General features: G+C 42.8%; 2 protein-coding genes across 2 annotated transcripts in view; both read right to left on the bottom strand.

Annotated features, from left to right (window-relative positions):
• Positions 1 to 77: 77 nt before the first annotated feature.
• Positions 78 to 4,820, bottom strand: LOC132997016 (zinc finger protein 771-like). Its single transcript, XM_061067386.1, has 3 exons — positions 4,804 to 4,820; positions 3,965 to 4,392; positions 78 to 1,932 (listed from the first exon to the last, which is right to left on the bottom strand). Exons 1-3 carry the CDS (start codon positions 4,818 to 4,820, stop codon positions 1,064 to 1,066), a joined length of 1,314 nt encoding a protein of 437 aa, XP_060923369.1. The 3' UTR covers positions 78 to 1,063.
• Positions 4,821 to 5,753: 933 nt separating this feature from the next.
• The window catches only part of ptprnb (protein tyrosine phosphatase receptor type Nb), a 22,361-nt gene continuing 17,520 nt past the window's right edge, over positions 5,754 to 10,594 (bottom strand). The window contains exons 13-23 of the mRNA XM_061067069.1: positions 10,167 to 10,376; positions 9,799 to 10,071; positions 9,524 to 9,671; positions 9,330 to 9,400; positions 9,102 to 9,179; positions 8,242 to 8,361; positions 7,968 to 8,134; positions 6,933 to 6,986; positions 6,587 to 6,651; positions 6,403 to 6,476; positions 5,754 to 6,132 (exon numbers count right to left, since the gene is read on the bottom strand). Of these exons, the coding sequence (XP_060923052.1) occupies positions 6,061 to 6,132; positions 6,403 to 6,476; positions 6,587 to 6,651; positions 6,933 to 6,986; positions 7,968 to 8,134; positions 8,242 to 8,361; positions 9,102 to 9,179; positions 9,330 to 9,400; positions 9,524 to 9,671; positions 9,799 to 10,071; positions 10,167 to 10,376 (1,332 nt within the window). The 3' untranslated portion in view covers positions 5,754 to 6,060. The remainder of the gene's footprint in view (positions 6,133 to 6,402; positions 6,477 to 6,586; positions 6,652 to 6,932; positions 6,987 to 7,967; positions 8,135 to 8,241; positions 8,362 to 9,101; positions 9,180 to 9,329; positions 9,401 to 9,523; positions 9,672 to 9,798; positions 10,072 to 10,166; positions 10,377 to 10,594) is intronic.

Genomic DNA, 10,594 nt, shown 5'->3' with positions numbered 1-10,594 from the left:
TGTGATGAGACAATTCAACTGTAGCCAGTGCAGCCTCCGTTCGTACAGAAGCAAAGAGGAGGAGGGCGACGACGCAATTATCTTTTTATTAGACTTTTATTCTTGGAAACACATTCAATACATAAAGGAGAACACACACTGTCATTGAATCTCACAAACCAAGAAACCATTGATTTAAAACAAATGTATTTAATCATATGAGCTAGTTAAGAGCACACATTCATACTGTGCAAGGAACACACTTTAACCTTAAAATTACATGAAGGACATTATAAAAAAAGAGATAAATTATGTAGAAATCAGTAGAAACAAGATATATAAACACAAATCTTCCGTGTTATTCAATGAGTTATATATTTTCTAGGGACATAAAAACTGTTAACAGTCTATTTAAAACAGTGACCTATGAATATGTATAATATAAATATATGCTGATAAATCCTAAAAAAGCTTTTCATACAAAGGTTGCTACTGAATCATATCTCTCCTTTATGAATCCTCACGTCTCGTACAACAGGACTGAATCTTACATGTTTTACCAGTCAGAGAAACTAAACGATTTCTGTCTTGAATGACTCCTAGGGTTGCAAAGGGGTGGAACATTTCAGGAAACAGTCCATGGGAAGTTCAGCTCGGGAATATGTTACTGCAAATTAAACGCTGACAAATAGAAACATCATTGAAAGCTCTGTTTTAAAGATGTATGGAATGCAGCAAACGCTGCAAGTTGAATTTCAACCGTGCACTGTGCATTTCTCCATCACATGCACAGATAATTCCCAGCATCCTGCACACTACAGCAGGGCTATTGAGGCCACACTACTGCATTAGCCCAAGGACTAGTCAGGTAAGTTTTGATGATATTACTGGGGAAATATATTAGCATGCTGATTGAGGTTTTTTCATCCGTTCATCTAGCCTATTTCTACCTTAAATAATGTTTATATTTATGTCTGTATATGACAAGGTATATACAATTAGTATTAATTACCCCCAAAATTAAATTTCAGGTTTATTCCCATGGAAAGTTTCCAACTTTGAATATTCCCGGAATTTTGCAACCCTAATGACTCCTCATATGTTTTTTTAGACTGCGCCTTTCGGTAAATCTTTTACCACAGTCAGAGCATTTAAACAGCTTCTCTCCTGTATGAAGCCTCATATGTGTATTTAGATTGCCCCTTTCGGTAAATCTCATACCACACTCTGAGCAACTAAATGGCTTTTCTCCTGTATGACGCCTCATATGTGAATTCAGACCGGCCTTTTGGTAAAATCTTTTACCACATTCAGAGCAACTAAAGGGCTTCTCTCCTGTATGACGCCTCATATGTAAATTTAGATTGCTCCTTTGGTTAAAGCTTTTACCACAGTCAGAGCAACTAAATGGCTTTTCTCCTGTATGACTCCTCATATGTATATTTAGATTGCTCCTTTGGATATATCTTTTACCACATTCAGAGCAACTAAATGGCTTCTCTCCCGTATGGCGCATCATATGTGAATTCAGAGCGCCCTTTTGGTTAAATCTTCTACCACACTCAGAGCAACTAAATGGCTTCTCGCCTGTATGACACCTCATATGTGTTTTAAGGGTGCCCTTTTGGCTAAAGCTTTTACCACACTCAGAGCAAAAAAATGGTTTCTCTTTCTTTAGATTGCCCCTTAGGTCCCCACTGTTCTCCTTCGTCTCACACAGATGAATGTTTGACGATTTAAGTTCCTCTTCATCTTCTTCACTCTTTACAGCGACAGGAGTCAATGTGAACTTGATATCAGCTTCCTCCAGTCCTTGAAGCTGCTGTCCATCCTGAGTGGTCCACGATTCCTCCTGTTCCTCTTTAATGTGGGGGGGCTCTGGGTCCTCCTGGTCCACAAGAAGGCTCCACTCTTCTTTAATCACCATCAGTTGCTGGACGTCTGAAGGACACCCTGAAACACAAAAACACATTTATCATTTCAAAGTTTCCTGAAGTGGTTTGAAAAAATTGTGTTGTGTCGCTTAATGTCGACTGTCGTGATTTTTGAACGATCGCATTCAGAAAGTAGAGACGTTGAGGTCGCTTACAGTTGGTGCTACGACGCAGCTCGTACAGGAAGCAGCATAAAACAAAGGGTTTCTGGTCAAAAAGTCTTTCATTTTGAGGCCAAATAAACCAATTCGGTCACTAACAGAGGAAAACAGGGCGAGGGGACATTAGTTAGTTGGTTAACTGCTTTCAGACAAGTGTTGACGTTTTCCATTATCCCAAATATGAGAAGAGCGGGTCTGGTCTAATTCAACAAGTATTTATTAAGAAGCAATGAAAAGTTAACAGCATAGCTATGGGCACTCATACACAGCCTCAGGTTAATCAGTAGCAAGGGGTAGTCAATAGCCGCGCAGAAACAGAAATAATATTTATAACAGTAGGTGTAATGTGATTGGTTAAAATAATGAAGGGGTGTCGACGCAAATCAATTTGGTTCTCCCTTGTTTGTGCACAGGCATAGTCCCACACCTCTTGGCACTGGAACCAGGAAGTGACAAGGAGCCACTCCCAGTCCAATCCTCCTCTGATAGTTGCTGGACAAATCTCCCCACCACCACAGTTCGCTTTTGTGTTTCATTAACTAGCCTCGACTAGGCTCACGCCTCGTGGGTCAGTGTCATTGGAGTAAAAAACACTGTGTTACTGCTCTGTCGGCTGTATGTTCTGTTTGTGTAAGCATTCGGAACCTCCAAACTAGGGCTGAACGATTAATTGCATTTGCGATAAAATCTCCTAATCCCAACGTGCGCGATTATAACGTGCGAACGAGAGTAGGGCACCGGGCTGTTGTCCTCACCCGCAGCCAGAATTCCGCGGGACAACAAAACTCCGCTGATCCAGAAGATAGCAAAGCAGGCCGGCATCACCTAGGTGGGGGACACACACAGCGAGCTCATCTCGCTGGTGACCGCGGTGCCGGCCAGACCTGAAAATCGCTCCCCGGAAAAGCCAGCTGAGCTCCGTGGCGGCGGGGCTCCAGAGCCCCCCGGTCACGTACACGCACATCTGCATGGGGGTGTTCCTGCCGAGGCCCGGCGCCTCCGTACCGCAGCACGACCACCCGGAGATGAACGGGACGCTCGAGGTCTTTACACCGCCTCATGTCTGATGTGTTGTGGCTCCAATCACACTCTGTCTGTAACGTGACTTGAGTTCAAAAGGGTTAAAACTTAAGGTCTGAGGAGTGGGACCATTTCATTAACTTCAGGACTGTTCATGTAATAGTTTGTTGTGGCCACTGCAAACCGTAATGATGATGAAATGAGATGGCTTCTATTAATCCTTGTTCATTGCAATCTCAAACTCAAGTTACAAAACAACCTAACGTGCGTTCCCCGACGCATCACACTGAACACCTTGTGTAACCCTCTGCCACTGTTGTGAACCCCCAAACAGTATTAGTGCGCGGCACTATATCCTACAGTTCATACATGCAGTTGTACTGTTTGACTCTGTGGCCTGTGCATTTCTCCGTTTTTTATTTATAACTTATAACTTTTTACTTTGATTTTACAAAATATTTTCAAAGTATAGTAGAGGCAAATTCTATGTTTCAGTTGGGTGAAATGTTACTGACATGAGAGCAGTAAGACACCTATAATTTTAAAGAATATTTTACACTAAATTTATCCAATATTGTGTTGGTCATATTTAAATCATTCATTACGTATTGTTGGGAAAAAAAGAGGATCAAATTAAAAAATCGCGAGTTTCAGTTCTAATGCCATCTTCACAGACACACACACAACCTGTGGGTCAAACTCAGAGAAATGTGTCCAGACTTTCTGTTTCAGACATGAGCAGCACAGCATCAAATCCTCCTCATTATTCAACTGGAGCAGCAGACAGAGACAGGAAGTGACGTTTTAACTCCGCTGCTCGAGCTGATGCTAGCTAATGTTAGCATATGAGCGGTTCCTCTATGGACTGACCTGCTCTGTGCAGCCGGACTACGGGCTGCATCACGGCATCGAGCAGCCTCCTCTGGCGGCTGATCTCCAGCTGGGACTGCTCTACTCGGTCTTCGTATCTGTCTTCGTACTCTGCCACGGTTTCCTCAAACACCGCGAGGATCTCCTCAGCCGCCGCCATTAGCCGCTCGGTTAGCATCGCTCTCAGCTCCGGGACTTGAGCCTTTCCTCCTCCTTTCTCCACCTGCTGCAGGACGTCCTCAGTGGCAGCGCTGATCCGCTCATGTACGGACACCCGCAGCAGCTGCACGGCGGCCATGTTCCTCCTTTCTGTGGACTTTGAGTCTCTGAGCGAACCATAGACTGTATGGAGCAAACAGAGAGAGCCACCGGAAGAAAAACAGGGACTCCGGACTCCGAGCTCCGAGCCAGCTGCGTCCCCTGTTGGACTGGAGAACGAAGAGGAAACGAAAGAACGAATACTGCACAGCAGAAATACTCTGTGACAAGTACTAAAGTATAAGCAACAAAATAAACTTAACCAATGATGGAAGAAGAATTCGGATCATTCACTGAGGTAAAAGTACCGAGACAGTAAAGTAATATTCCATTACAAGTAAAAGTACTAAGACAGCGAAGTAAAAATAAACAAACTCCGACAGTAAAAACAAAAATAAACAACAATTTCTGGAACTGAAAAGCAGTACTGAAGGGCCGTCCCATTTAAAATGACTCCAGAATACGTACATTTTCACCACTTTCTAATTTTCTGCAAATTTTGGTAAGAATTTGAGCATGTTAAAGCCCTCAAAAAGCCAATTCATTTGCCTGAAAAAATCTATTTCAATAGGGCCTCCTACTCTCTCCTACTGTTCATTGTCGGGCCCTAATTGATGATATTAATACTAATGATAATGCTTAAAATAATAATAATATTAATACTACTACTACTAATAATAATAACATTATCTTTTATTCCCCTGAAGCTGCTGTTTACACAAATATTGAATTCAAAATCTTTGCCATGACCTTTCCGGGGCTATTATTATTGTACCACAGAGAGGAATATGTTATCATTCAACCTTGGATGTTTTGCATTACTAAATCATCGACTTATTATTATAAAGTTCAGTTCAGAAAGTAAAATAACACTCAAAAAGAATACGTCATCAATAACTTGAAATTTAAATCCATTAAAAAGTTTTGAAAAGTTAATGAAATGAAACCAAACTCATCAATCAACAAACTTTTAGAAATATAATTGTAATACTCGTACTTATATTGATAAAAAACAGTTGTTGTTGATGAGGATGAAAAAGTTCAGAAAGTCACAGAAGTCAAACCCAGTGATTGCAGCACTTAAACACGAAAAGATTTATTTAAGGTCTCACAGATACAAAATAGCTTTTATTTTATATTTTTTTCAAAGAATAGCACTTCTTTAATTTTTTTTTTACATTTTCTTACTTGCTTGAGGTATACAACGATTTATCCACATCAGAAAGACCTGAGTGGGGCACAAAGAGAAGGACGTAGCATGGATGTGTTTTCTGCAGGTGTTAGTCGTGTGAGGAGAGGAAGGGACGCCACAGATGTGTAAACACTGAGAATTCAAAAGCCATTCAACCTTGATATTTCAAAAAAACTAACATTTGGAGCTTTAAAATACACATTTAAGGGTTTTTGTTTCCAAGCCGGGACCAAAACCTGCAAAACAGCTTGAATTCGAGCATGGCAACCCAAATCTGTTGTTTTAAATCGCGTGTGGCTCATTCACATGTATCCCCTTTATTTAAATGTATTTCTATAATCCGGGTGTAATTTTCATTAAAATGCAACACTCTGAACGTCCCTGAACACATCACACTGGCGCCACAAACATTTAAAATCAGAGATATGCCTGTGTGATTCCTTCCAGCACTTGACGTGTGAAGTCGCCCATTCACACATCATTTTAAACTTCTTTTTACGTGATGGCACATTTAAGGGGAATCACCCGACAGAGACAGAAAGGCAGTGGTGATGATAATCATCCTCATCGTCACAGGGAGGAAAAGCAAAGTGAAGTCTGAGCGCGAGAGTCGAGGGGTCGAGGGTCAGTCTGGATCCTACTGGCTTCACTGGGGCAGAGCTTTGAGGATGGCGTTGACCTCCTCTGCGACGGCGGTCAGCGCAAACTCAAACTGGTCCTGGTTACGGAAAAGAAACACAGACAAACCATTAAATGTAACGATTACAGCATAAATATGATCAACCATTTGAACTTGTACAGCATATGTCAGTCAATAACTATTAGCTAAAGGAAGATCTTTCAAATATACAGTATTTATTGGTTTATTTATTGTTGGTGTAGTTGTTTATGCATATGTGGACATGTATTGTATGCTACATTAAAATGATATGTTTAATATATATTTTAAAAACAAGAAATATGACGGGAATGTGTTTGTCTAACTCACCTTGGTGCGAACCATCCCAGGCCTCTGGTCGCGGACATGCTCCAGTGTTGCAGCAATGTCGATCTCTTTCACACCTGCAGGACAACAAGGGAAAAGCACTTTGTCTAGTTTCCGTTGTTTTGCAGATATTGTTGATTTAAAAAGGCTTAGACAACAGAGAGCAACACACATATCTAAACCTCACCTTTAGCCATGCGATTCAGAACCATGTCGATCAGGATGTAAGTCCCAGTCCGGCCTGTACCGTCACTATGGAGACCACATCACAAAATATACATTTCTAAAATGTTAATGCACCAATGCACTAAAGCATCTATTATGTTCTTTACAATGGAAAACATCAGGGTGAAAAGAAAGTTCAGTCAAATGCTGCATTCGCCTGCCATCTAGTGATATAATTTGGTACTACAATAGAGTTCCTCTTTGCAGCATTAATTATACAATTCTGCATTTGCTCAACTTGACTAAAAGAAAAACTGAATGAAACTAATTTCCTCATTTGGGTTCAAATTAAGACATGTGTGGTTCACCTGCAGTGCACGATGATGGGGCAGGATCGTCCCCTGTAGCACTTATTCACCTTCCTGTGGAGAAAGGTACCAGAAACAAGAGATTTCTTTTTTCTTTTCTTAGGTAACTAGTAAATTCTGTAAATATTGGATGTTTGCAAATACAGAAAACCCTTCATCTTGAGTTGAGTTCATCAGAAACATTTCACAAAACTACAATTTTAGGGACTAAAAAACATGTACGTCAAATAATAATCCTTTGCATTTTCCATCAAACAAACAGTATTCATGTTATATCGACAGATAGATAGATAGATAGATAGATAGATAGATAGATAGATAGATAGATAGATAGATAGATAGATAGATAGATAGATAGATAGATAGATAAATGGGATGGGGGGGGGGGGGGGTAAAAAGGTTTTTTTCGGCGATGGACCTCCTGCTGCAGCCACATCAGTCCATGATCATTTTTGTGACTATGCAACTGGACCCAGACTACTAGCTGCAAACCACAAGAATGACACAGACAGATATGTTGAATATTAAAACCAAGGGCCCCGCTGACCTCCATCGCACAGGGTGGGAGGACGGGAGGAGAGGAGGGACAGAGGAGGGAAAGAAGGGAGAAATGTTGTTGCTTCATCAGGTTGCTAGGGCTGGGTGGGGATTAAAAACTGATATATGAATATGGCAGAATATGTGCAACCTTGACTTTAAAACCTTTAGCCACACTGAATTGTCATTTCAGCTTGAAGGCAGTGAGTGTTGGAGTTTTCTGTTGGTAAAGAAGAATTTAATTAATATATGTTTTTCTTATTTTTACTTACACTTAAAGAAATGTGCTATAAATGCTGAGATAAGGTGTATTTTGGTGTGAATCTCTAGACTTTTGCTCTAAATACGACACTTATCACAACGTTTGACCACTGAACTCATCCGGATTTCAACTTATGCACATTTTGTTATTATGTTATTTTGTTATGCACATGAACAAATGTTTGCCCCCCCCCTGTGCAGTGTTTTTACGTGTGACTGCACAGGTGGTAGCAGTACCTGCGGAAGTCCAGCAGGGGCCGTGTGGAGGTGGGGATGCCCTGAGCCGGCCAGCTGAGGAAGTGGAACTGGGTGAGGGTCCTGGTCTCCTGGGTCTGCACGTTCTTCAGGTAGAAACTTCTCACCAAGAAGTCGTTGCACCAGATGTGCTCCGACACCAAGTTCACCTGAGGGACGAGCAGATAAACGTTAAAGACACAAACATTGAGATTACAGCAAAAGGACATTTTGATTTGCCTGTATAATATAAGGTGTGTGCATTGTTTTAAGGCACCTCATAGATGTGGTAGAGGGAGGAGCCTTCATCGGGCCAGTAGCGGTCACACTGTTTCTCTCCGTCCTCCACAAGAGCCGTCATCATCACGATCACAGTGCAGCCGTTCTCCCAGACCATCTGCAGGACAACGTTAAACATGTTAAGATCCAGAAACCATTGCTCTCAACCTGTGTGTTGTGCGATTCACACTTTCACATGAAATCAAAGCTAAGGATGTATCCTGTCATTGTCTGCACATTCAGATTTCCCAGGTCAAAATACTCTTATAAAAATAATAAAATAAATAAAAATAATAAAAACTATGAAATTAAAAAGGTTTAGGATAATTATGCCTTTGGTCCAATGTCTATCAATGTGTGTTTGACTGTGTTTTAATATGTTATAATACAATTTTTACATTGACCTTTACTGCTGCTCTTACCCAAATATGATATTTCCAAACAAAATGGCAAAGTATTTTTCGAGTTTCCTCAGTTTTCAGGATGTTGCAAACTCAAATCCTGCGTTTGCATGCCATCTAGTGGCACAATATGGTACTGCAGTGGAGTGAATTTATGCATTATAATATATTTATTTAGTCTTTATTTTGTGCTCTTGCAGATTTAAAGGGCGCAGGTTCCAGCTGGTCTCTATTTCGAAGGATGTCCGTAAAAACGGCTTGGGTGTTTTTAAGACTGCTGAAGAAGAAGTTCACATTTTAAAGCCTTGTATCCAATGGAAACACTCAAAGGTCCCGAGATTAACGAGTCGTCTAACCAACTGAGCCATTGTACTGTAAAACTTCCTCTCTTGCAGGTTAAACGATGAATTCAACTCCGCATGGAAAATACACATTTTTCTCCTGGTGTCTCACTGACCTGCCAGAAGTCAGAGATGGTGTGCGACTGGGGGCCCTGGGTGGCGATGTAGGCCGGCATCCGCGGGTCGTGCTCAATCTAAAGGGAGGTGGGGGGAAAAGGTCACACAGGGTCAACGGGCTCGGATCGGTGTCCGCTGAAGCAGCCGCATTCTTTCATGCACAGCTTTGGGGGGTAACGGATCCCAAAATGTCCCATAGAGACATTTTGAGAGGACAGGGGTCTTACTATGGTGCTGGCGTTGATGTAGTCGGAGCGTGAGGGGTTGATCTCTTTCAGTTTGACCCTGGAGTGATCATCTGCAGAATGACAGCAACAACATCCCATTAAAATCCACCCTTCTCCTGTTATTTCTCTTGAAAATATTATTATAAACTGCGTAAAGGTTTAAATCGATTGGTTGAAGTTGCATCGGGACTCACAGGGCACAGAGTCGGGGGAGCGGTTCTTCTTGGCGTTGGCGTCGCTCTGAGCTGCGGAGACGACGCTGGGCTCGGCCGTGTAGGAGCACAGAGCCTCCCACTCCTTCATCAGACGGTCCTTGTTCCTCAGGTGGTCCTCCATGTAGGCCTTTAGAAATAAAACGAATTATTATTTGACATGAAACATGCACTACTTTCTCCTGGGCTTTCATTTGTATTATTATTGACAAGCAAGTGACCAGTTCTACACATCCCTACAGGCGACAGCTACTGACCAGTATCATGTGACCCGTGGAGATGTCCATGTTGGCCTGTGCCGGCTCCTCGCACCACGATGGCGTGCTGCTGTGGGAGCCGGGACTGGGCTGGGCTCCGTCGCTGAACTGGGACGACACGCTGCTCACCCTCGAGTCCGCGCCGCCCACTGCTCCTGCCCCAGCACCGGATGCTCCTGCGCCTCCTCCACTCGCTCCCCCAACGGCGCCCAGGGCGGCGGCTTCCAGGCGTCCGAAGGCGCCTTTGGAGGCCATGTGCTGGCGACACAGGTCCTGGTGAGCCAGTAATGCATGCATCATGTTGTTAAGCTGCTTTCTGTTTCACTGTTTCTTTATGCCACTTTGACATGCATTGATTTGTTTCACACCTGGTACTCCTGGTGGCTGAAGCTGCCTCCCTCTGGTCCCAGGCCGAGCTTCTTCGCCGCCAGACGGTGGGCGTGGTGGCGCAGGCAGGCGATGGTCATGGCCGCCACCAGGATGCCGCCGATAGAGGCCATGGCCACCAGCGTGGCAAACACCCAGCGGGAGCCGGGCTGGACTCGGGTCGCCAGGGGCAACGCTTTCCCATCATTCCTCTGGTGGCACGAGAGAAGAGAGAAAAAAAATGGATGAACAAAATGAATGTGGCTTATTGCTCCTGTGGAGACGGCAACAGAAAGAATATCATGAGGAAACTATTCCTCCTTTTTCAAAGATTGACATCATGTGAAATACAAACTATAACTGCTCAACTCCCTTGTCTCCTCTCTTCTTCTGACATCTTTTCTCATCCTTTCATCTTCTTTTTTCCCCT

The sequence above is a fragment of the Limanda limanda genome, chromosome 23 (genome assembly GCF_963576545.1).
Source record: "Limanda limanda chromosome 23, fLimLim1.1, whole genome shotgun sequence".
Lineage (NCBI taxonomy): Eukaryota > Metazoa > Chordata > Actinopteri > Pleuronectiformes > Pleuronectidae > Limanda > Limanda limanda.
This window is presented reverse-complemented; position numbering and strand designations above follow the sequence as displayed.

Coding starts and splice junctions, on each gene's coding strand:
- LOC132997016 (XM_061067386.1), bottom strand. Junction 1,933..3,964: donor AGTCCGGCTGCACAGAGCAG/GTCAGTCCATAG, acceptor TTTGTGTTTCAG/GGTGTCCTTCAGACGTCCAG.